At 43.8% G+C, this 24,922-nt stretch overlaps 1 protein-coding gene across 2 annotated transcripts; it reads left to right on the forward strand.

The window, feature by feature from the left end:
- Window positions 1-1,340: 1,340 nt before the first annotated feature.
- Window positions 1,341-24,044, forward strand: sugt1 (SGT1 homolog, MIS12 kinetochore complex assembly cochaperone). Of its 2 annotated transcripts, none has more exons than XM_029623033.2 (13): window positions 1,341-1,510; window positions 1,602-1,647; window positions 2,620-2,710; window positions 2,945-3,014; window positions 8,266-8,336; window positions 9,162-9,215; window positions 12,921-12,949; window positions 13,656-13,675; window positions 13,867-13,963; window positions 18,654-18,761; window positions 22,511-22,601; window positions 22,975-23,147; window positions 23,227-24,044. In XM_029623033.2, the coding sequence occupies exons 1-13, from the start codon at window positions 1,497-1,499 to the stop codon at window positions 23,326-23,328; spliced, it is 966 nt and encodes a 321-aa protein (XP_029478893.1). In that variant the 5' UTR covers window positions 1,341-1,496; the 3' UTR covers window positions 23,329-24,044. The 2 variants fall into 2 exon arrangements, with proteins under 2 accessions (XP_029478893.1, XP_029478892.1); XM_029623032.2 differs by having other exon boundaries at window positions 1,343-1,510; window positions 1,599-1,647.
- The last annotated feature ends 878 nt before the right edge of the window (window positions 24,045-24,922 follow it).

Raw genomic sequence — 24,922 nt, forward strand, 5'->3', positions numbered from 1 at the left:
CTGGGTGGTACTTGGCTAGTGATGGCTATTTAACAGTCTGATGGTCTTGAGATAGAAGCTGTTTTTCAGTCTCTCTGTCCCTGCTTTGATGCACCTGTACTGACTTCGCCTTCTGGATGATAGTGGGGTGAACAGGCAGTGGCTCAGGTGGTTGATGTCCTTGATGATCTTTTTGGCCTTCCTGTGACATCGGTGCTATAGGTGTCCTGGAGGGCAGGCATTGTGCCCTGGCGATGCGTTGGGCAGACCCTTCCACCCTCTGGAGAGCCCTGTGTTTGCAGGCGGTGCAGTTGCCGTACCAGGTGGTGATACATCCCGACAGGATGCTCTCAATTGTGCATCTGTAAAGGTTTCTGAGGGTCTTAGGGGCCAAGCCACATTTCTTCAGCCTCCTGAGGTTGAAGAGGAGCTGTTGTGCCTACTTGTGCCTACATACTGTACTGACAAGCGCCTACTTCACCATACTGTCTGTGTATATATAAAATATATATATTTTTTAAATAATGTAGGAGGAATGGGATGGTGATTTGTATCTTTATGAAATAGTGGTGTATTAGGTGTAGGGTTCGTTTTTCCTTTCCTTTTTCACTTTCCTTTTTTATGTTTGTATCACAAAATGTAACGTGATTGACTACACACTACCGCACAATAGGTGGCGGCATGCACAAACAAAATGTGTGAACGCCATAATGCCGAAGAAGAAGAAGAACAACAACAACAACAACAACAACAACAACAACAACAACAACAACAACAACAACAACAACAACAACAACAGCAGCAGCAGCAGCAGCAGCAACTGCGCCTACCTAGCTGACTGTTGACAGGCCCGCACGGCGCATGTCTGCTACGCTGTGCTCCAATCCACTCACTGCACCACAGATATAACAATGAGACAGATATTTCACTGAATGTTTAAATGTGAAGCATCCGCTTGGCCTTTCCACTCACTACCAATATGGTAGTGACAGGAAGCCCACTTGCGAGCAGTGGGAGAACATGGATCGAGATGGATTTTGGTCGACATTAGGCAAATGTTCTCATCGATTAAACATTTGATCTCAATACAGGTTTCCAAAACTAGAATATGTTATGAACAGAATGGATTAAGTTTAGCAAACTTTACCCTTTGGAAAAGTTGTTAAAAATCGCGTTGTTTAGAAAGAGCGCAATGGGGAATTGAGTTATTGCACACGCGCGCTTCACATAGCGTGTGTTCCCTAACGGAAATCTTCCGATGATGCTAGAACGCACCAATAGGATCTCGCTAGTTCGTGCTTGGCTCTGCTTGTTCTGCCCACTGAGGCTCATTTAGTTCCCATTGGAAATGACAGGCAGTGGTCTATCTTGGTTTACTTTATACACATCTTTGACTGAACTATAGCGCAAGAGTTTAGGCTCCATTCTCCAGCATAGTTTCGTTTTCTGATTCCCATCTAGAACTTTCCAGCTAGCTAGTCTCTGCTCTTTCTCCCACTGACAAAACTTCTAGCCCCATGGCATCCGAACGGCAAGTATATAAGCTACCCTTTCGAGTATTTTGTCATAAATGTTTCCTTATTCAAGAGGCTAACGTTAGCTTTGTTTTCTTGTTTTAGCAGTTTCTCCGATAGCTTCATAGACGAGAACCCACAGAAAGCTATCGAGGTAAACAACGGCCTGTCATTATGAACTCGTTTTATTGAAAGTAAATAGCATTTTTGCTAGATAAAGTTGTCATGGGTTTGGAAATGTTTTCAATAACTCTAACTAGATAGTTAACTGACGTTAGATAGCTGGCTATACACTTTTCGGAGCTGGCTATACACTTTTCGGGGCTGGCTAACTAGCTAATCTTCTGCTAACTTTAGAAACTAATCTAACAAGAGAGCCAGTTAAGTTAGCCACACTATCGAACTATTTTGGTCTGAAACGACGTACTCTCGGTAGTTGCTCAACTCCAGCAGTAGTGATGTAGCTAGCTACTAGTATGTGTGTACCGTCACGGGAGCTAGTTAGCTTATTGGTTGTATCTTGTTGTACTCGCTAGCCAGTTAAGCTAATGTTAGCATTGCTAGCTAACTGGCTAACCACCTGCCATACTGTACATGTCTTGAATGTAGCTAACCACCATGTCTTGAATGTAGCTAACCACCATGTCTTGAATGTAGCTAACCACCATGTCTTGAATGTAGCTAACCACCATGTCTTGAATGTAGCTAACCACCATGTCTTGAATGTAGCTAACCACCATGTCTTGAATGTAGCTAACCACCATGTCTTGAATGTAGCTAACCACCATGTCTTGAATGTAACTAACCACCATGTCTTGAATGTAACTAACCACCATGTCTTGAATGTAACTAACCACCATGTCTTGAATGTAACTAACCACCATGTCTTGAATGTAGCTAACCACCATGTCTTGAATGTAGCTAACCACCATGTCTTGAATGTAGCTAACCACCTTACTAATGTAAGACTAAGAAGACTGCAGAAAGCCAAGTTAAATAGTTGGGAAAATGTATCTAAACAATAGTTAACCTTAGATAGTGGTTATAAACATGTTTTTTTTCAATGTCTTGTCAATTCAATTGACCCCAAGTTTGCCCATTGGATGTCACCGTCATTTCCCCCCAGGAACTTAACGAAGCATTGGAAGGTAACTCGGACAATTCAGAATGGTTCTGCCAACGAGCCTATGCCCACCTCCAACTGAAAAACTACAGCTGTAAGTCTCTTATCCCAACAACCCCCCCCTATCAGTCAGACAAACCTTAATCTTCCATTGACAAACGACAGCTCTAACCCTTGACTAACCTTACCTAGCTTTACTGATTTTCTGAAATTGGTGTTTTGTAGAATGATTTTAATTCAAGTGACTGGCATATGTTAGTTCCCTCATTTTGTTTTTGCTACAGAAACTTGAGCAATGTTTCTCATCTGGGTATATCTGTTTCTACAGGTGCTGTCGATGATGCCAAGAAAGCCCAGCAGCTCAACCCCAGTCTTGCGCTTGCCTTCATGAGAACAGGGTATGTGTGCAGAAGGAGTCTAGCTAGGGCTGGCAATATGGCATATAATATAATCATATTTTTTTTGTCAAATGTATATATATTTCCATTTTTTGTCATTTTTCTAAATAAGCTTTGTTGCGCAACTTAATGGTCAATACACTGCATTTCAAACAGTCATGAATAATCTAATTAATTCAGGGCTTGTAAAATTATGCCTAGGCTAACCGTAACTACCAGGGCAGCAGGTAGCCTAACGGAGCGTTGGGCCGTAACCGAAAGGTTGCTGGTTCGAATACCAGAGCCATCAAGGTGGAAATACTGTGTCCTCGTGCAAGGCATTTAACCCTCATTTGCTCCAGGGACTACTATAGCTGACGATATTCAGTGTATGTGACAATAAACCGTATATACTATACCAGTCAAAAGTTTGGACACACCTACTCATTCAAGAGTTTTTATTTGTACTATTTTCTACATTGTAGAATAATAGTGAAGACATCAAAACTATGAAATAGCACATGGAATCATATAGTAACCAAAAAAGTGTTAAACAAATCAAAAGTTATTTTAGAAACTAAGTAGCCACCCTTTGACTTGATGACAGCTTTGCACACGCTTGGCATTCTCTCAACCAGCTTCATGGGTTAGTCACCTGGAATGCATTTCAATTAACAGGTGTTCCTTAATTTGTGGAATTTATTTTCTTCTTTATGTGTTTGATTTGTTTAACACTTTTTTTGTGGTTACTACATGATTCCATATGTGTTATTTCATAGTTCTGTAGAAAATAGTAAAAAATTTAAGAAAAACGCTTGAATGAGTAGTAGTCTAGGCTTTTGACTGGTACTGTGTATATCATTTATGTTATCAAAATGGTTTAACCAGCTTTTTTGCAATAACACTGGCCTGGCTTTCAAGTCTATGAAAATGCCCTTTTTAACAAATTTAACCAGAACCATGCATAATGCACATCCACTAATAATGACAGCAATGTCTCACTCATAAGACCACCTGCTAGTGAGTAGCCAGCAATTTTGATATTTAAAGTCTCCAACTTGAATCTATTTGCTTGCTAACAAGGTAGAACAATTGAACTATGACAGACAGCCTCCTGTCCGTCTCAAACAGTTTGAACACTTTGTTTAGATGTTGAAATCAAGTGGATTACCAAGATAAATATGCTTATTTCTCAGAATGAGAATTAATTGCTAATTCCTTATATACATGTGTCTTGTGTTCAATGCACATTTATAAAACAGACTAGAAAGCACATAACACTCTTGCTAAAATGCTGCTAGCGGTACTGCAATTCTGTGCGCATCAAAAAAATGATTAATTTTCCACAATCATATTCATTGATACTCCCCGTCTTAGTAGGGTCTACTCTGTTCTAAAATTGGGAGTTGAGAGCAAAAGGGTATCGTTACGAAGGTTAAGTTCTCCTCTTTTACAGTAAAATGGCTCAATGTGTTTTGGTGTCCATATGACTTTTTTAAAATTTACTTTATTGTAATTTTTTTAGTAATTAAATAAAATGTTGGACCAAACCTCAAATGCAAATGACTAGTTGGGAAACTGTTGTCAGAGGCAGAAGGTGATCTTTCTTTTGTTGTGAGTGGTGGGGGAGGGGCTTGTCTGTGTGCGAGGGGCAAGGTGCACAGAAGGAGCGAAGTAGACGAGACCAAAAAGACACGCTCATAGAAACAAAAAAATATATTAACCTTGATTCTTGCAGAATTTTGGAATATCGCGCTTAAACCTGAATTCAAATCAATTTATCACCCTGCCCAAAGTCTAGCCCATGACACCTGTCAAACAATGTCAATCGATCTGAATTGACATGCATTTATTTTGGCAGCTTGTGTTTTCTGGTGGGAATGTCACTGTTGATTTTAAATGACTATGAGGATGACTGCTTAAAGATGTTTTCAGAACACTAAGCACTGTTGAACCTTTTACAGAAATGTGATGCGTTTTTTCTAATAAATCAGAAAATCCATTTGGTTAAACTCAACTCCACATCTCCCTTATATCAGGGGTCTTCAAACTTTTCTTGATCAGCGACCCCATCATACTTTAGCAAAAACATGTTTTTTTCAAGTCTTGTCTTATCAGGTGAATGATGATCAAAATTCTAAAATGAATAGATTTGTTACATAGTTTTTCATTATTTTGACCTCCCCACATTTATAATTGAATGATAATGTTTAAACTCTAATATAGCCTATTAGCTAGAAAGGCCATTCCAAACACATTTTCCCTTAACACAGCTGCTTAGCTGGTTAATATTTAGCCGTGTGTTGGAAAAATTGTATGTCAAAGCTACCAGCAGCTGCAGTGGTAGCCTGTTCGCGGGTGCTTTTTCAAAGCCTGTGTCAGATACTCCAGTGAGTGTATTTGGCTCCAATGAATGTAATTTGCGAAATATTAATCTTTGCGAAATAATGTAATATTTTATTCTATTGCTAGGGATATTCATAACATTAAAGTAAAAATGACTTTTTATACAGTGCATTTGGAAAGTATTCAAACCCCTTGACTTTTTCCACATTTTATGTTACAGCCTTATTCTAACATGTATTAAATAAATACACATTCTCATCAATCTACACACAGTACCCCGTAATGGCACAGCAAAAGCATGTTTTTTTTGCAAAAAATAACTTTTGTATAAAAATAACTTATTTACTTAAGCATTCAAATCAAATGTATTTATATAGCCCTTCGTACATCAGCTGATATCTCAAAGTGCTGTACAGAAACCCAGCCTAAAACCCCAAACAGCAAGCAATGCAGGTGTAGAAGCACGGTGGCTAGGAAAAACTCCCTAGAGAGGCCAAAACCTAGGAAGAAACCTAGAGAGGAACCAGGCTATGTGGGGTGGCCAGTCCTCTTCTGGCTGTGCCGGGTGGAGATTATAACAGAACATGGCCAAGATGTTCAAATGTTCATAAATGACCAGCATGGTCGAATAATAATAAGGCAGAACAGTTGAAACTGGAGCAGCAGCACGGTCAGGTGGACTGGGGACAGCAAGGAGTCATGTCAGGTAGTCCTGGGGCATGGTCCTAGGGCTCAGGTCCTCCGAGAGAAAGGAGAGAATTAGAGAACACACGCTTAGATTCACACAGGACACCGAATAGGACAGGAGAAGTACTCCACATATCACAAACTGACCCTAGCCCCCGACACACAAACTACTGCAGCATAAATACTGGAGGCTGAGACAGGAGGGGTCAGGAGACACTGTGGCCCCATCCAAGGACACCCCCCGGACAGGGCCAAACAGGAAGGATATAACCCCACCCACTTTGCCAAAGCACAGCCCCCACACCACTAGAGGGATATCTTCAACAACCAACTTACCATCCTGAGACAAGGCTGAGTATAGCCCACAAAGATCTCCGCCATGGCACATCCCAAGGGGGGGCGCCAACCCAGACAGGATGACCACATCAGTGAATCGACCCACTCAGGTGACGCACCCCTTCCAGGGACGGCATGAGAGAGCCCCAGTAAGCCAGTGACTCAGCCCCTGTAATAGGGTTAGAGGCAGAGAATCCCAGTGGAAAGAGGGGAACCGGCCAGGCAGAGACAGCAAGGGCGGTTCGTTGCTCCAGAGCCTTTCCGTTCACCTTCCCACTCCTGGGCCAGACTATACTCAATCATATGACCCACAGAGATGAGTCTTCAGTAAAGACTTAAAGGTTGAGACCGAGTTTGCGTCTCTGACATGGGTAGGCAGACCATTCCATAAAAATGGAGCTCTATAGGAGAAAGCCCTGCCTCCAGCTGTTTGCTTAGAAATTCTAGGGACAATTAGGAGTCCTGCGTCTTGTGACCGTAGCGTACGTGTAGACCCTTTACTCAATTGTGCTCAGGTGCATCCTGTTACCATTGATTGTCCTTGATGTTTCTTGATTGGAGTCCACCTGTAGTAAATTGAATTTATTGAACATGATTTGGAAAGGCACACACCTGTCTATATAAGGTCCCACGGTTGACAGTGCATGTCAGAGCAAAAACCAAGCCATGAGGTCGAAGGAATTGTCTGTAGAGCTTCGAGACAGGATTGTGTCGAGGCACAGATCTGGGGAAGGGTACCAAAAATGTATGTAGCATTGAAGGTCCCTAAGAACACAGTGGCCTTATCATTCTTAAATGGGACAAGTTTAGAACCAACAAGACTCTTCCTAGAGCTGGCTGCACGTCCAAACTGAGCAATCGGGGAAGAAGGGCCTTGGTAGGGGAAGTGACCAAGAACCCAATGGTCACTTTGACAGAGCTCCTCTGTGGAGATGGTGGCCCTTCTAGAAGGTTCTCCCATCTCTGCAGCACTTCACCAATCAGACCTTTATGGTAGAATGGCCAGACGGAAGTCACTCCTCAGTAAAAGGCACAATGGAATTTGCCAAAATAAACAAGATTCTCTGGTCTGATGAAACCAAGATTGAACTCTTTGGCCCGAATGCCAAGCATCACACCTGGAGGAAACCTGGCACCATCTCTATGGTGAAGCATGGTGGTGGCAGCATCATGCTGTGGGCATGTTTTTCAGCAGCAGGGACTGGGAGACTAGTCAGGATCAAGGGAAAGATGAACAGAGCAAAGTACAGCGAGATCCTTGATGAAAACAACCTGCTCAGGACTTCAGACTGGGGAGAAGGTTCACCTTCCAACAGGACAACAACCCTAAGCACACTGCCAAGGCAACGCAGGAGTGGCTTTGGGAGAGACCTGAAAATAGCTGTACAGCAACGCTCCCCATCCAACCTGACAGAGCTTGAGAGGATCTGCAGAGAAGAATGGGAGAAACTCTCCATATACAGGTGTGCCAAGCTTGTAGCGTCATACCCAAGAACACACAAGGCTGTAATAGCTGCCAAAGGTATTTCAACTGAGTAAAGGATCTGAATACTTATGTAAATGTGATATTTCAAGTTTTTTTTTAATACATTTGAAAAATATTCAAATCTTATTTTTGCTTTTGTCATTATGGGCTATTGTGTGTAGATATATGGGGGGGGGACAATGTAATCAATTTTAGAGTTAGGCTGTAACGTAACAATGTGGAAAATGTCAGTCTGAATACTTCCCGAATGCACTATATATTTAAATAGTTTTCGCTGATCCTGTGCAGTACTTGGCCGCGGACCACCGATTTGAAAACCACTGCCTTGTATGTCAAACTTAAATTGGTTGTCAGTTCTCCCCAGGTTTTTTTGTTGTTGGTCTGCTTCTCATAACATCCCTGTCTCCCTCCCTGCAGAATGGCAGAGTTCCACCTGAACCACTTGGAGTCGGCACATGCTGCCTTCACTCAGGGACACAGCCTGGACGGTGAGGTCTGCTGAGGGGACCTGTGAAGCACCGATCACCTAGACACCTCCTCTAACCTTACCCACTTAATCCCAAATCCACTGCTAGCCCATTAGACCTTTCATGCATATCCAAAAGCTAAATATATTATTGGTAATAGAAATATATGGAACAGCTCTTGGTCTCTGATAAGTTAGGTCAGTGGTATTCCATTTTTTTCAGCGGGGACCCCATTTTCTTTCAGCCAAAAGATTTGGGGACACTTTTTTTTCTTCTGCAAGAATTTCTTGTGGCCCCAGCCCAAATCTAATGACAACCTTCAAATTGATACATTTTCATATCTTATCCAAATGAAAAGAAACCAATGCATACGTTTATACCTTGAACACACCTACAGTGTTTTTTTGTTTAAAATGTTATGCGGCATCTGAATTTGTGTGCAACAGAAGTTCAACATTCACCTTCTGCTACCATTTCTGTCAAGCAGTCTACGCATACAGTTTGACGTATACGTTCAATTATTCCACCGTGTGCACCACACTGCTAGGCAAACGTTCCATTGGACATTAATTATTTTATATATATATATAACATATTGTCCAATACAATAATCTGTATTTTTAATTTGTACTAATTAAATATTTTTTTCAGTTGGTCATCAATATGAGACTTTTTTTTTAAAATACTTCTGGGTTAGGTGAAATATTAGCTATATTGCTTATCTTGTCTGTTTGGATCTACAGAAGTCTGTGGCTACGGGTATATTTGTAATTCCTCAGTAGAGTTGTGTTCAAACTGGTTGAGATTGTCTGAATCCTAACAGTGTGTTCTCCCTATGCTCCACAGGCTCCGATAACACTTTCCAAATGTGGATCAAACGCTGTGAGGAGATGATGGAGAGTAAGTAGGATCTGCTTTCGTACCTCGACCGCCATAACGAAAATAAGTCCCTGACTTTGTGCAATCCGGGTCACGTTTTATAAAAAAATAAATGATAATCTAAGTACTGTGTATGCAGTTGAAGTCGGAAGTTTACATACACCTTAGCCAAACATTTAAACTCAGTTTTCCACAATTCCCGACATTTAATCCTAGTAAAAATTCTCTGTTTGGTCAGTTTTATTTTAAGAATGCGAATGATTTATTTCAGCTTTTATTTCTTTCATCACATTCCCAGTGGGTCAGAAGTTTACATACACTCAATTAGTATTTGGTAGCGTTACATTTCAGGTAGCCTTCCACAAGCTTCCCACAATAAGTTGGATTAATTTTGGCCCATTCCTCCTGACAGAGCTGGTGTAACTGAGTCAGGTTTGTAGGCCTCCTTGCTCACACATGCTTTTTCAGTTCTGCCCACACATTTTCTATGGGATTGAGGTCAGGGCTTTGATGGCCACTCCAATACCTTGACTTTGTTGTCCTTAAGCCATTTTGTCACAACTTTGGAAGTATGCTTGGGGTCATTGTCCATTTGGAAGACCCATTTGCGGCCAAGTTTTAACTTCCTGACTGATGTCTAGAGATGTTGCTTCAATATATCCACATAATTTTCCTTTCTCGTGATGCCATCTATTTTGTGAAGTGCACCAGTCCCTCCTGTAAGCAAAGCACCCCCACAACATGATGCTGCCACCCCCGTGCTTCACGGTTGGGATTGTGTTCTTTGGCTTGAAATCCTCCCCCTTTTTCCTCCAAACATAACGATGGTCATTATGGGCTAACAGTTATATTTTTGTTTCATCAGACCAGAGGATATTTCTCCAAAAAGTATGATCTTTGTCCCCATGAGCAGTTGCAAACCGTAGTCTGGCTTTTTTATGGCAGTTTTGGAGCAGTGGCTTCTTCCTTGTTCAGTGGCCTTTCAGGTTATGTCGATATAGGTCTCGTTTTACTGTGGAGATACTTTTTTACCTGTTTCCTCCAGCATCTTCACAAGGTCCTTTGCTGTTGATCTGGGATTGATTTGCACTTTTCTCACCAAATTACGTTCATCTCTAGGAGACAGAACGCGTCTCCTTCCTAAGCGGTATGACGCTGCGTGGTCCCATGGTGTTTATACTTGCGTACTATTGTTTGTACAGATGAACGTGGTACCTTCAGTCATTTGGAAATTGCTCCCAAGGATGAGCCAGACTTGTGGAGGTCTAGAATTTATTTTCTGAGGTCTTGGCTGATTTTTTTTCTTTTGGATTTTCCCATGATGTCAAGCAAAGTGGCACTGAGTTTGAAGGTAGGCCTTGAAATGCATCCACAGGTTCACCTCCAATTGACTCAAATGATGTCAATTAGCCTATCGGAAGCTTCTACAGCCATGACATCATTTTCTGGAATTTTCCAAGCTGTTTGAAGTTACAGTCAACTCAGTGTATGTGAACTTCTGAACCACTGGAATTGTGATACAGTGAAATAGTCTCTAAACAATTGTTGGAAAAAGTACTTGTCATGCACAAAGTGGATGTCCTAACTGACTTGCCAAACTATAATTTGTTAACAAGACACTTTGTGGAGTGGTTGAAATATGACTGAATGACTCCAACCTAAGTGTATGTTAACTTCTGAGCTGACAAATATAATCAATAAATTGGACAGCGATGCAAACATCTGTGAATTTGGCTCTATACTCCAGAATTTTGAGATTTGAGATAAGATGTTTCATGAGGCGACACTACTGAATGTCTCCTTTTATTTGAGGTTATTGTCAAACTTACGTTCTACTGTTTTGAAACGAAAATTATTTATCTTTCTACTACCCCTATTTGAATACTTTTTTTTTTGCATGTGTGTGTGAATTTTACCCCTTTTTCTCCCCAATTTCATGGTATCCAATTGTTAGTAGCTACTATCTTGTCTCATCGCTACAACTCCCGTACGGGCTCAGGAGAGACGAAGGTTGAAAGTCATGCGTCCTCCGATACACAACCCAACCAAGCCACACTGCTTCTTAACACAGCGCGCATCCAACCTGGAAGCCAGCCGCACCAATGTGTCGGAGGAAACACTGTGCACCTGGCAACCTTGGTTAGCGTGCACTGCGCCCAGCCCACCACAGGATTCGCTGGTGCGTGATGAGACAGAAATTGCTCTGCCATTTCCCAGTTGCAAAAATTCTGATACTATGCCTAATTTCAGTTTGACAAAACAAGCAAGGATAGTGTAGAGAATCATTGTACCATCTAAATCGCTGTGAAATATCCTTTCCATAACCAAAAATATTGTTTTCTCAACTGTTTGAAATTAATGTACCGAAAGAAATAACTTAAGAATGGGATGCATAGAAATGGTGCACATAGAATAGATCTACTTCTTCTTAGACTTGCTTTCAATGAGAGTGACAGATTATTAACATTTCTATATGAATTTGGTTGAATCGCCCAAAAAGTTACATATTGCAGCTTTAAAGTAGTCAAACGTTTAGTATTTGGTCCCATATTCCTAGTACCTATTGACTACATCACACTTGTGACTCTATAACCTTGTCGGGTGCATTTGCAGGTTGTTTTCGTTGTTAGATTATGTTTTGCCCAATACAAACTGAAAAATGTTTTGTCATTTTGGAGTCACTTTTTATTGTAAATAAGAATAGAAGATGTTTTCTGAACACTTCATTAATGTGGCTGCTACCTCGATTATGGATAATCATGAATGATTTGTGAATAATGAGCAAGTTAGAGGTCATACCCCTCCAAAAACGCAGAACTCCCCTGGGGGGGTTTATGTACTGTCACCTCGTGAAACATTTTTATCTCAAATCCAAAATGCTGGTGATTTCAGCTTCACTGTTCAAATAGAGGTTGGAGATGCATTCCACTCCCTATCTAAACTCTAACCCTGTACTAGCTAAACTCTTCGTTAGAGAATATGTGTGTGTGGTTGTCATCGTCTGAGGGTTTAAATTGAACCTGTTTGAATCACATTAATAATTTAGGTCTCTGGGGTGGGGTGGGAGGCCTCAGATCAACCCCAGTAAACATCCAAACACACACATCCATTGCGTGTTGGGCTCGCATTCTAAACAGCCCATGTGGACCCCCCCATGCATACCAAAATACAGACGCACGCACATACAGATATATAATACATGTTCAAACAGATTCAAAAGCACATTGTTGCACACGTACACCAACACACACCTCAGTCCTCCGTAGCCATACCCTGTGAGTTCCCTCCCGTCTCTTTCATGTGTGAAGTGACAGTGTTTACCGCTAGGCGCTTCAGCTTGACGCCCCCACACATCAAAACGGGGTGTGCATATGGTGATATCACACACACACGCCCCCCCCCCCCCCTCCCCGTTTCCCTTTTCAAACGCGACCTCATTTAGACAACATTAATGCTCCGTCTCATCCTTCCCCTTTTATCTCTTCTTTCCTTTTCTCTCCTTCTCACTCCCCCTCTACTGGCCTCCCTCTGCCACCTCCCTCTCTAATGAAAGCAGTGAATAATGTAACAGACATAACTGGTAAATACAGATCAGGCCTGTTTAGCCTCAGAGGGTAAACAAACTGCCTCTGAGATCTCACAGGGAGGTGTTTCTGGCCTGTTAATCTATGAGTAAGTGGAAACTGGCTGACTATACTACACTATTCCTTTCCCTCTCCTTTGCAGTGGCCAATCAGAATGGAAAGGAGAACAAGGTAAGCGCCAATGACCACTTTGGATGTTCCTGCCATTATTCTATGTCCACGGTAGAGATGGAAAGAGGCCTCATCTTTATCTGTTCCAATTGACAGCCTCAATGGCACTGCCCAAGCGTTCTTCATTTTGAGGTGGGACATTTTCTTCTTCACGATTGGCTGATCCCTCCTGATGACCCGTTGGACATGACTCCCAACAGGGTCACATGAAGTTGGAAGTCCCACCCAGTTCACGACATTCAAATGGTGGAAGCCCTCAACTGTGCTGCCCAATGCCAAAACAGCCTTTTGGCCACTAGAGGCCTCTATCATTCTCTATGATATCCACATACATTCAGACCACATGTGCCAACCTCATTCCATGGGAGGGCTGAGTGTCTGCGGGTTTTCGCTCCTCCCTTGTACTTAATTCGACTAAATAAGGTCGCTAATTAGTAAGGAACTCCCCTCACCTGGTTGTCTGTCTTAATTGAAAGGTAAAACCCCAAAAATGTGGACACTTGGCCCTCCGTGGAAAGAGATTGACACCCCTGCCTTATGGCTTTCAGTTCCACTCTCCGCCTCATGGGGGCAGTGTTACTCTCAGTATTTCAGACTTTTTTCCGTCTGGTGTAATGGCTAAAGCTCATTAAACCCTATTTCTCTTTTTTTCTTCTTGTTTTGTTTAAACTTTCCCTCTTCCTGGGATGACTGGATTCCACCGCAGACTCCGACGCCACACATTAAGTAAGTACAGTCCATGCTGAGTCGCAAATGGCACCATATTCTCTACATAGTGCACTACCTACGACCCTGGTCAAAAGTAGTGTACTATATTGGGAATAGGAGGCCATTTGGGATGCACTCTGTGTGCAGGAAGGTGGATAACTTGTTCCTACTCTTCAGGGGCAACCTGTACTAAGTGTGTTTGTCCTCAGGCATGACTGGTACCAGACAGAGTCTCAGGTCATCGTCACCATCATGGTGAAAAATGTGCCTAAGGATGGGGTCAACATCAACTTCGAAGAGAGACAGGTACACACCCTAACTCTCACACACACACACACACACACAGGTCAGTGTAAGAAGCTCTTGAGGAGAACTGTTCTAAACTGTCAGAAGTGTTGCCAGAGTATCAGCTGCCCAGTACTGTCATCACTGAGGAAGCTAACTTTAGACGTGTCTATTTCTCATCTTATTTACACTGACTTAAATATTAACTCAACATGTTTCATGAGCTGAAATAATAGATCTCAGAAATGTTCCATACACACATAAAAGCTTATTTCTCTCAAATTTTGTGCATTAATGAGCCAAAATAAGCCATCCAACTGACAGGTGTGGCATATAAAAAGGCTGATGAGGATTATGGAATGACAGAGGAAAGGCGGGGGAGTCGTCTTCCCAGAGGTGGGGTGTGGGGGTAGATTAGTAACGATGGGAGGTTGTTAGGCTTGGGCAGTATCCAGATTCTCTCTCATCCCATGATTTACAGTATTACCGCGCAGGGCACTTTTCTTGCTAAAAAGGCAAGAAAAGTATATTACCAGAATGCTAACAATCTTAGCACAAGCTAATAGCAAAACCACATAGATGCTAAATGCTAATAAGTGAGAAACAAACTAATTGCAAAGACAAGCAAATCAGCTCATAAAGTTATACAAGAATAGCTAGTGAATGTAATTTTAGGTGAGTGTGGACATTTACAAGCGAAAGTGATCGAGAGAAATTGTGCAAATGAACAAAGTTGTGATGCATGCTTTTCTGAAGGAAGTGCAGGATGTGTGTACATAGGGGAGAAGAACAGAGGGGGAAACACTAGTAGGAAGCATAGAGGGGAAAATGGCAACTGCGCCGCACAAGACTCGCTGATATACACTGCTCAAAAAAAATAAAGGGAAGACTTAAACAACACAATGTAACTCCCAAGTCCATCACACCTCTGTGAAATCAAACTGTCCACTTAGGAAGCAACACTGATTGACAATACATTTCACATGCTGTTGTGCAAATGGAATAGACAACAGGTGGAAATTATAGGCAATTAGCAAGACACCCCCAATAAAGGAGTGGTTCTGCAGGTGGAGACCACAGACCACTTCTCAGTTCCTATGCTTCCTGGTTGATGTTTTGGTCACTTTTGAATGCTGGAGGTGCTTCCACTCTAGTGGTAGCATGAGACTGACTCTACAACCCACACAAGTGGCTCAGGTAGTGCAGCTCATCCAGAATGGCACATCAATGCGAGCTGTGGCAAGGTTTGCTGTGTCGGTCAGCGTAGTGTCCAGAGCATGGAGGCGCTACCAGGAGACAGGCCAGTACATCAGGAGACGTGGAGGAGGCCGTAGGAGGGCAACAACCCAGCAGCAGGACCGCTACCTCCGCCATTGTGCAAGGAGGAGCACTGCCAGAGCCCTGCAGAATGACCTCCAGCAGGTCACAAATGTGCATGTGTCTGCTCAAACAGTCAGAAACGGACTCCATGAGGGTGGTATGAGGGCCCGACGTCCACAGGTGGGGTTGTGCTTACAGCCCAACACTGTGCAGGACGTTTGCCAGAAAACACCAAGATTGGCAAATTCGCCACTGGCGCCCTGTGCTCTTCACAGATGAAAGCAGGTTCACACTGAGCACATGTGACAGTCTGGAGACGCCGTGGAGAACGTTCTGCTGCCTGCAACATCCTCCAGCATGACCGGTTTGGCGGTGGGTCAGTCATGGTGTGGGGTGGCACTTCTTTGGGGGGCCGCACAACCCTCCATGTGCTCGCCAGAGGTAGCCTGACTGCCATTAGGTCCCGAGATGAGATCCTCAGACCCCTTGTGAGACCATATGCTGGTGCGGTTGGCCCTGGGTTCCTCCTAATGCAAGACAATGCTAGACCTCATGTGGCTGGAGTGTGTCAGCAGTTCCTGCAAGAGGAAGGCATGAATCCAGGCAGACCTGAATCCAATTGAGCACATCTGGGACATCATGTCTCGCTCCATCCAACAACAGACTGTCCAGGAGCTGTCCAGATGCTTTAGTCCAGGTCTGGGAGGAGATCCCTCAGGAGACCATCCGCCACCTCATCAGGAGCATGCCCAGGCGTTGTAGGGAGGTCATACAGGCACGTGGAGGCCACACACACTACTGAGCCTCATTTTGACTTGTTTTAAGGACATTACATCAAAGTTGGATCAGCCTGTAGTGTGGTTTTCCACTTTAATTTTGTGTGACTCCAAATCCAGACCTCCATGGGTTGATAAATTTGATTTCCATTGATCATTTTTGTGTGATTTTGTTGTCGGCACATTCAACTATGTAAAGAAAAAAGTATTTAATAAGAATATTTCATTCATTCAGATCTAGGATGTTATTTTAGTGTTCCTTTTAATTTTTTTGAGCAGTGTATGTGCTATGGACTCACCAGCTCCTTCTTTCTCCCATTGTGCTATTTACAAACAAACACGTCACTGGTTCAACTGTTCTGGGGGAACTATGGTAAGTTCCATAATGTGACCTGTGAAGTGAAGAACGCAATCTGCTTTATCACCTAACGTGTTTGCAGAAGTTGACTGCAAGTATTAACTTAAACAGTAGCTACATAATTAAAATGTATGGAAAAAATAGTTTTGACAGTATTGAAAAGCCATCCTGTGGCGCTTTCCAAATACCCTGGTATACTGCCCAAGCCTAGTTGTTCTCTCTGCTGAGGTCCCCCTACAGGAGAGCAGCTCTCTCTGATACACACAGAGAGATGCCCGATTCCAGTTCCACATCTTGTTCCCTTCCTCTGCCTTCACCCACTCTTTCTGTTGTTCTGAGAATATTAGGGGAGGTGTTATTAGGGCTTATGAGATAGCTAGGGGGCTTGCCCTCCAGAGGATCTATGGCACAATGCCATCAGGGGTACGCCAATTAAAAATGTCACTTAAAAAAAACTACTTTTTTTATTATTCTTCACATTTTTTAGGTCAATTTTTATATTTTCCAACGGGGCTATACATTTGGGTAGTAGCCTCGTTTTCACTGGCAAAAAAATAAAAAATTAAACCATCTAGTGTTCAGAGAAATAGCACAATGTCAAATCCAGGTAGCCTAGTCAAATGATTAACATCCAATCGCATGAATCATTACCCTCTCACGGGAATTCCACTAACAGTCCGTATGTAGCCGAACGTAGCTGCTGCTCATGTTGCGATCTGTACTCTGATGGCTCAAAAGCCATGACGGGGAGACTAAGTGAAGTGGGAAATCGCGTACAAGCAGTTGCTCCCGACACCACTTGGGTACACTGCAGCATCCACCGAGAGGCTCTTGCTGCCAAAGGAATGCCTGACAGCTTGAAAGATGTTTTGGACACTACAATGAAAATGGTTATCGTTGTTAAAACGAGGCCCCTGAACTTGTGTATTTTCTGCACTATGCAATGATATGGGCAGCGACCATTTTACAACATACTGAATTGCACTGGTTATCAAGGGGCAAAGTATTGATACGTTTTTTTAAATTGAGAGACGAGCTTAGTTTTCTTTACTGACCATAATTTTCACTTGTCTGACCACTTGCATGATGACGGGTTTCTCACACGACTGGCCTATCTGGGTGATGTTTTTTCTCGCCTGAATGATCTGAATCTAGGATTACAGGGACTCTCCGCAACTATATTCAATGTGCAGGACAAAAAGGCTATGATTAAGAAGTTGGAGCTCTTCTCGGTCTGCATTAACAAGGACAACACACATTGTATGATTTTTTTTTTATGTGCAAATGAACTCAAGCTTACAGACAATGTCAAATGTGATTATAGCGAAGCACCTGAGTGAGCTGGGGGAGCAATTACACAGGTACTTTCCCGAAACGCATGACACAAACAACTGGATTCGTTATCCCTTTCATGCCCTGCCTCCAGTCCACTTACCGATATGAACAAGAGAGCCTCATCGAAATTGCAACAAACAGTTCTGTGAAAATGTAATTTAAATCAGAAGCCACTGCCAGATTTCTTGATTGGGCTGCGCTCAGAGTATCCTGCCTTGGCAAATCACCCTGTTCAGACACTGATGCCCTTTGCAACCACGTACCTATGTCAGAGTGGATTCTCAGCCCTCACTAGCATGAAAACTAAATACAGGCACAGATGGTGGAAAATGATTTAAGACAGTCTCTCTCCAATACAACCCAACATTGCAGAGTTATGTGCATCCTTTCAAGCACACCCTTCTCATTAACCTGTGGGGAGTTATTAACAATTTTTGATGAACAAATAAGGTTTTATATGTAAACTTGATTATTTGTTCCCTGGTCCTATAAGAGCTCTTTGTCACTTCCCATGAGCCGGGTTGTGACAACACACTCTTATGTTTAATAAATATATCGTATAGTGTGTGTCAGGCTTACAATGCTGGCAATAAACAACATTTGAGAGTGCGCTGACCCTGGTGCTAGAGGGGGTACGCAGCTGGAGGTTGAATGTTTTGAAGGTGTACGGGAACCACTGCTGTAAGGGGTATCACACACACACTCCCTTTGGGCCCAGCTATGCCCCCAGGGGTGCCTGTAAGCTCAGATCTAGAAACAGTTTACCCTCCCCAAGTCTAAATCCTCAATCGAAGAAAGAAAGCCCAACTGATCTAAGACCAGCACTAAAACCCCCTCGGGGTGAATTTGAACAAACATCCTATCTCCAATCCTCTATAATGGTCTGCAGTGGAGGATATATAATGTGTGATTCTATCTGTAGTTGTCGGCGGTGGTGAAACTTCCGTCGGGGGAGGACTTCAGCCTGAACATGAACCTACTGCATCCCATCGTCCCCCAACACAGCACCTTCAAGGTCCTCTCCACTAAGGTAATACTCCATACTCCTCAGCCTCTCAGAACTGTCATATCATTTGCCTCAAGAACTGAGAAAATGTTCCCACAGGTGAAATGTGTGTAAAACAACAGTCCTCAAGGTGATCTGCAGTCCCCAGGAACTCTTAGAAATGTGATTTTTAAACACAGCAGGTTAACCAGGCAATGACCAGACTGGAATGTGATAATTAACCATTAGTGGAGCAGAAAGACTGGGAGGAGGAGAATCCTCTTTAATACAGCCCTGACTGGGTCAACACACACACACTAGAACTCTGCCCTGTGAGAATTCACAAGCTCTGCAGTTGTAACTAATTATGGCCGATAATGAGTGGGAAGGGCACTTGTTATTGTACACACATTAGTGAGTAATTTGTGTGTAGGCATCTCCATGCTTTTTCTCACTCCCACTTTATTATCTTGGATCCAAAATGTGGCCTGTGGTCAATGAGTGTGACTGTTTTGAAACGAAGTGTGTGCGTGCGAGAGACTCATCCTGTGCGTGTGTACATGTGAGAGGCACTCCGCTCATCCATCTAGTGTGCGTTGGGAATCTGGGGATGGGTGCTCGTTTGGGGCATGAGATGGTGCTCAGTCTAACGAGACGGAGGGACATGCCCCACACACACACACACACACGGCACAACAGGGGGAGGTTGACAGAGACCCGAGTGAAGAGATGATTTGGTAGTCCGACAGACGTGTGCAGCCTCTAGCTAAGCAAAGAGTGAAGGAGATGGAGGGAGAGGAGGAATAGAATATAGTAAGTGTGGTAGAGCAGAGGTTATTGCTGAGAGTTCCTGCCAGCCAATGCCAAAACTAGTTTCCACCCTCGAGAGGACGTTGCCCCTCTCCATACTCCCATACATAGTCATTCACAGTTCGCCATGGCAACATCAGGCACTGCATACCAGAGGTGCACGTGTGTTGAAGCTCAAACAAAGACCCAGTCTTAGAATAGGAAGAGGAGGGGAAAAGAGGGGCAGATGACTGCCTAAGACACACATAGGTTGTTGTCGGACCTGGGTTCAAATACATGTCTATTTTGATATTTAAATACTTGTGTATTTGAGTATATTCCGATAATGTGGCCCGAATCAACTACTTCTTTTGGAAATATTTAAAAAATAATTTCTTATAAATAGTCTACTGTTTGAAAGTCATTTAAAATACTTTTTTCAACAAAACAAATGTCCATGTTTATGTCCATTTGAGCATTTTCAAATTCCAAAATTCAACTATTTGTCTTTTTTTTTTTTAAATGGTTGTCGTACACGCATTGCGTACATGCACACAAACTTAATCTTGTGCGTCACACACACACACACACACACACACACAAGGAGTCAGTCTTAAAGGAAGAGAAGGGGATTGAGTTTGGGGAGGGAGCGAAGTGAGTTTAGGCCCCCTCCACTCCCACAAAGCCCTGTCTGTTCCCTGGTCCACAGGGCTCCACAGGCTCTCATGGTCCTACAAACACACACAGAGAAATAGAGAATGTATACACATAAAACACAATGTCACTTACTGTATATGTATATATTTTTTCTTATTCACACTCAAACATGACACAGTGACAAATGTGCCCAGTAAACACATCAGTCGACGGTTGCATTCCTTTCCACTAGGCACACTGCGAGACTAGCTGGTCTCTGAACAGGTGGACTGTGTTCAGTTATTGTGTGCTGAGATGATTTGACGCTTCTCTGACTTCATTTTAGCCGTGCAGCATCCTGGTATGACCAAGCGTCAGAGAGCCACCAGAAGAGACCCAGGCCAAACCTGTCCCTAACTAACTACTCTCTGAGAGTCCAAGGGCTCTGCGCTAGTCAGACTAACGACACCAACTGCAGAGCTCACTGTGTTTTTTCCCCTTTCCCAATGGTGGTTTACTTCCACTGCTTTCTTCAGAGGACACTTAGGAAGGCATGCTAGGCTGTACTATGCACAGTTGCGCCTACTGGAATCACACTTGTGCCATCTTCACGTGATTTTGGTAATGCTTGGTGCTGTGTGTGTCGTGCACACACACGCACTCGTCAGTGCTACCCTCTCTGACCTCCTCCCGTCGTCGGCGATGAGGCATTCTAACCCGCGGGGTCGTCATGACAACAGGGAGCCAATTACACACCAGAGTGTTTGATCAGAACGGAAGGGTAAACACACGCACACACACTCTCTCTGCTCCAAACTCCTCTCGTCTCTGTGAATAGATAACATACAGCCTCCCTCTGTAATTTCCATGCCTGTCAGCCTCCCTCGCCAGACTGTTTCTATTTTTATTTATTTATTTGTTAAGTTGCTTTTTAAAATCTTCTCTGCTGTAATCTAAAGTAGGGGCTACTTTGTGAAGGGCTGAGATGGGAGACTCTTTGTATGTGGATTTGTATGTGGAGGGCAGAGGGGAGGGTGTGTGTGTCTGCATATGTTGTATAAGACCGGGGCGGGTGAGTCTGGGACAGGGGGGACTTTGGTGGGCGGGTAAGAGCACGTGGGACTGGTGACATGGGACACAGGGACTGAACTCCCCATCTGAGGGACTGACAGGCGTGTGTGTGTGTGTGTGTGTGTTGCTCAGTATGGCCCCTGGGAGCTGTGGGTGGTGGTCCTGTATGTGACGGTGCTGTCACATCCCTTTAAGACCCAGCCCCTCGCCTGCCGCGTCCCTTTAACACGCAGAGACACAGATGTGGCAGCAGATTAATGTTGTATAGCGCCCCCAGCACACACTCTGCACGGGCACAGACTGCACCAGTTATCACCACACACACACACTCACTCACTCTCTGTGTGCACAGAAGAGCATAAAAACCTCCCTGCCACTGCAAGGGGTCTGTGTGTCTCTGCTTTGTCTCCCAGCCCATTCCCCTACACTGTACACAGAGGTTGACTAGGTCGTGTCTGCAGACAGATGTTGGTTGTAAATAATTCAATGAAGAAGGGCTCCATGTGAACATCAGTTAAAGCATGGGTCATGGTTGAGCATTCAGTCCTAAGATTTGAGGTGTTTAGTCTCGGGTAAGTATTGAGCTCATCTATTAGTCGTGTGTGTGTGTGAGCAAGCCTCTTGATGCTCTGGCTTCTGCTCCTGACACGTTCATGAATGAAACATCCCTTAACTCAACAGAGCAGAAATTTTATTTTAATTGCGTCGACATGCCAGCGCATCCCTCCCCCCACGCTATAACTCTGTCAAACTTTTGTCTCTAAACACACATGCTCTTTCTCTGCGCACACGCACACTTAAATACACACACACACACACAAGATGACGGGGGGGTACTGGAAATCTCAGCAGCTTAAGTGTCCCACTGGTATGAGGCCTGTCACTGCAGCTCGCATGTGGTGGTGGCTGTCCTCTCTCTTCTTCTCCTCTCCTCCGACGTAATGATCTGTCCAGAAATGTGTGTTCCTGCCACTGGTCGACAGACCGATAGCTCTCACCCCCCCACACACACGCGCGTACGTTGAGCTGATCTGATCACACACTATCCGGCCCCTCGAGCTGACAGATGTCTCGTTAGCACTCTGTCTGTCAGGAAGATTTGGGAGTGAGCTGTGCCCCCGCATATCACTGTCTCTCTCTGCCGTGAGCTGATCCCACCATTAAAAGAGACTGGTGAGCGCTGAGCTACCGTCTTCTGATCTCACGTGTTGAGCCCAAATATAGACGTAACGATAACTAAAGACATTAGCTTCGCCCTCTTCCTCCACTCTCCTCTCTCCTCCTCCTCTTTTTCTCAGGTGGAGATCAAAATGAAGAAGACTGAGGGGACCAGGTGGGAGAAACTGGAGGGTGAAGGACAGGAGCCCAGCGTCAAACACTTCACCCCCAGTGAGTACCTCTCTAACACACACACACTTAGTTTCCTTTGCTCTCTCTCTCTCCTTTACACACACACACTTAGTTTCCTCTGCTCTCTCTCTCTCTCTCTCCTTTACACACACACACTTAGTTTCCTCTGCTCTCTCTCTCTCTCTCCTTTACACACACACACTTAGTTTCCTCTGCTCTCTCTCTCTCTCTCCTTTACACACACACACTTAGTTTCCTCTGCTCTCTCTCTCTGTCTCTGTCTCTCTCTGTCTCTCTCTCTCTCTCTCTTTTTACAGCATTTGGTTTGTACTACTGAAAGCCCCCTCTCCTGTGTTGACCAGTACCCATGGTAACCCTCTCTCACTCTCTGAACGTATGTGTTCCTGTTCAGACCAGTACCCGTCTTCGTCCCACTCTAGCCGTAACTGGGACAAGGTGGTGGTCGACATCAGTGAGGAGGAGAAGAAGGAGAAACTGGAGGGAGACGCAGCGCTCAACAAACTCTTCCAGCAGATCTACGGGGACGGCACCGACGAGGTCAAACGGGCCATGAACAAGTCCTTTGTGAGTGTGTTTTATATATTTGCACACGGAGAGAAACTGAGAAATGCAGTATGACTGACTTCCACTCCTCCCCTTGCAGATGGAGTCAGGTGGTACAGTCCTGAGCACCAACTGGACGGACGTTGGGAAGAGAACGGTGGAGATGAGCCCTCCAGACGACGTTGAGTTCAAGAAATACTGAAGAACCAGAGGGGTGTCGCTCTCTCTGTACTACACAGTCCTACGTTCCCCCTCTCTTCCTCAAGTGGACCGCCCCATATCTCCTCTACCCCCACACACACTCCTCATCCCAGGCCGTCTGTCAATATTGCTTTCTCCCGGCCAACTCTCTCGTTGCCTCCTATGGACGTCCACCTTATTCGCCAAAACTCACCTTTTCCAACACCTCCCCCTTCCAGTCTCTGTCAATATTGGTTTTTAGAGCTTTGGTGATTCTCAGCAGCAATCCAGAAACAACTCTTTACCCTCATTAAACCATTCTCACACTCTATGAAGACTGTCATAGATATATCAAACTGTCTTTCCTAGATCTCATAGAAACAGTAGGAATCATCCTCATGGTCAGTTCTGGCTGTTTGATGGTTAACCTGGTTAAAGGCGGTAATGAGTTGAAACAGAAACCCTTTTCACCTCTTGTGTCTCAGCAATGGCCGGTTCTTGTTTTTAAAGCCTGTCGTTTTTCTGGGGTGGGTTGGAGGTTGGAAATGTTGCTATTGCCTCATTCACTGCTTTCATGAAAAATGAAAACTTATTTTTTCTGTACACTCGTAGAATAATTTCTTTTCCCACATCAGCAGCAATACGGTCATGAAATGAAAGTCTGGAGTCTTAATTTCCTTTTCCTCAATGTGATTCAAACTTCAATGTAAATAAATGATTTATTTTCTGGATCACCAATTTTGAGTTTTACTGTGTTTTAGTGTTGAGACCTGAAGAAGGCTAGCATCACCAATCCCAAACACGCTTATCGTACTGTTCTGATCTACTATATTAGAGAAGGCATAGACCTCATCCTCACACACACACGCTCCGCTTCTCTCTGCTACGAGTGGGCGTTGCGTAAAAGAAGCACGGGAGCATTAATATGCATCTGCCTGCCTGCTATCCGCATCATCAGCTCTCACACCTAGTTAAGTTTTAAAATCGTACTCACTCACACACCCCTTCCTCGCTGAGTTGTGTCAGGTTCATTGCACATCGTTTCATCTCTCGTGACAATCAAAAACTGTTTTTGGCTTGGGATATAACTGCATCTCACACACACACACACACACACACGCTGCCCCCTCCCATACCCCTGCCTGAAGCTGCTCTCCTGACATCAAAAGGAGCGAAGCACTTTGCATCGCGGGTAAGATCAGAGCGTGACGGCTGCATGGTCTTTTAGTCTCATCATAGTCGCCCAGACCTCTCAAACTCTGCTGCGCTCCAGTTTTTATTTTAACCTTATTGATCAACTACTGCGTTTGGGTATAAACTCCAGTGTGTTTGCATGTACATACAGCTGCTTGCGGAAGTGTGCCTGCATGCGTACTGTATGTATAGTATCATCCATCTCTGCTGTTCAACCATATTATACAGTAGACTCATTTGCTTTGTACTGTATGAGTTGTCTTCTCTGTTCGGGTCACTACATTACTGAACTAATGTGTTTAATATGATCGAGTGATGCAAAAATGATGCGTTTTTTTACTTAAAATAACATTTTATTCATTGATTTTGCACTTGGAAATCGTTATTTAATGCTGATGGAGAATACCAGACGGTATACAGTA

Source organism: Oncorhynchus nerka, linkage group LG20 (genome assembly GCF_034236695.1).
Source record: "Oncorhynchus nerka isolate Pitt River linkage group LG20, Oner_Uvic_2.0, whole genome shotgun sequence".
NCBI classification, from domain to species: Eukaryota; Metazoa; Chordata; class Actinopteri; order Salmoniformes; family Salmonidae; genus Oncorhynchus; species Oncorhynchus nerka.

What these genes read in the sequence shown, in the direction of transcription:
- sugt1 (XM_029623032.2), top strand. An exon ending in TCAGGGACACAGCCTGGACG is followed by an intron (nt 8,337 to 9,161) that starts GTGAGGTCTGCT and finishes TATGCTCCACAG; the next exon opens with GCTCCGATAACACTTTCCAA. An exon ending in ACTCCGACGCCACACATTAA is followed by an intron (nt 13,676 to 13,866) that starts GTAAGTACAGTC and finishes GTTTGTCCTCAG; the next exon opens with GCATGACTGGTACCAGACAG.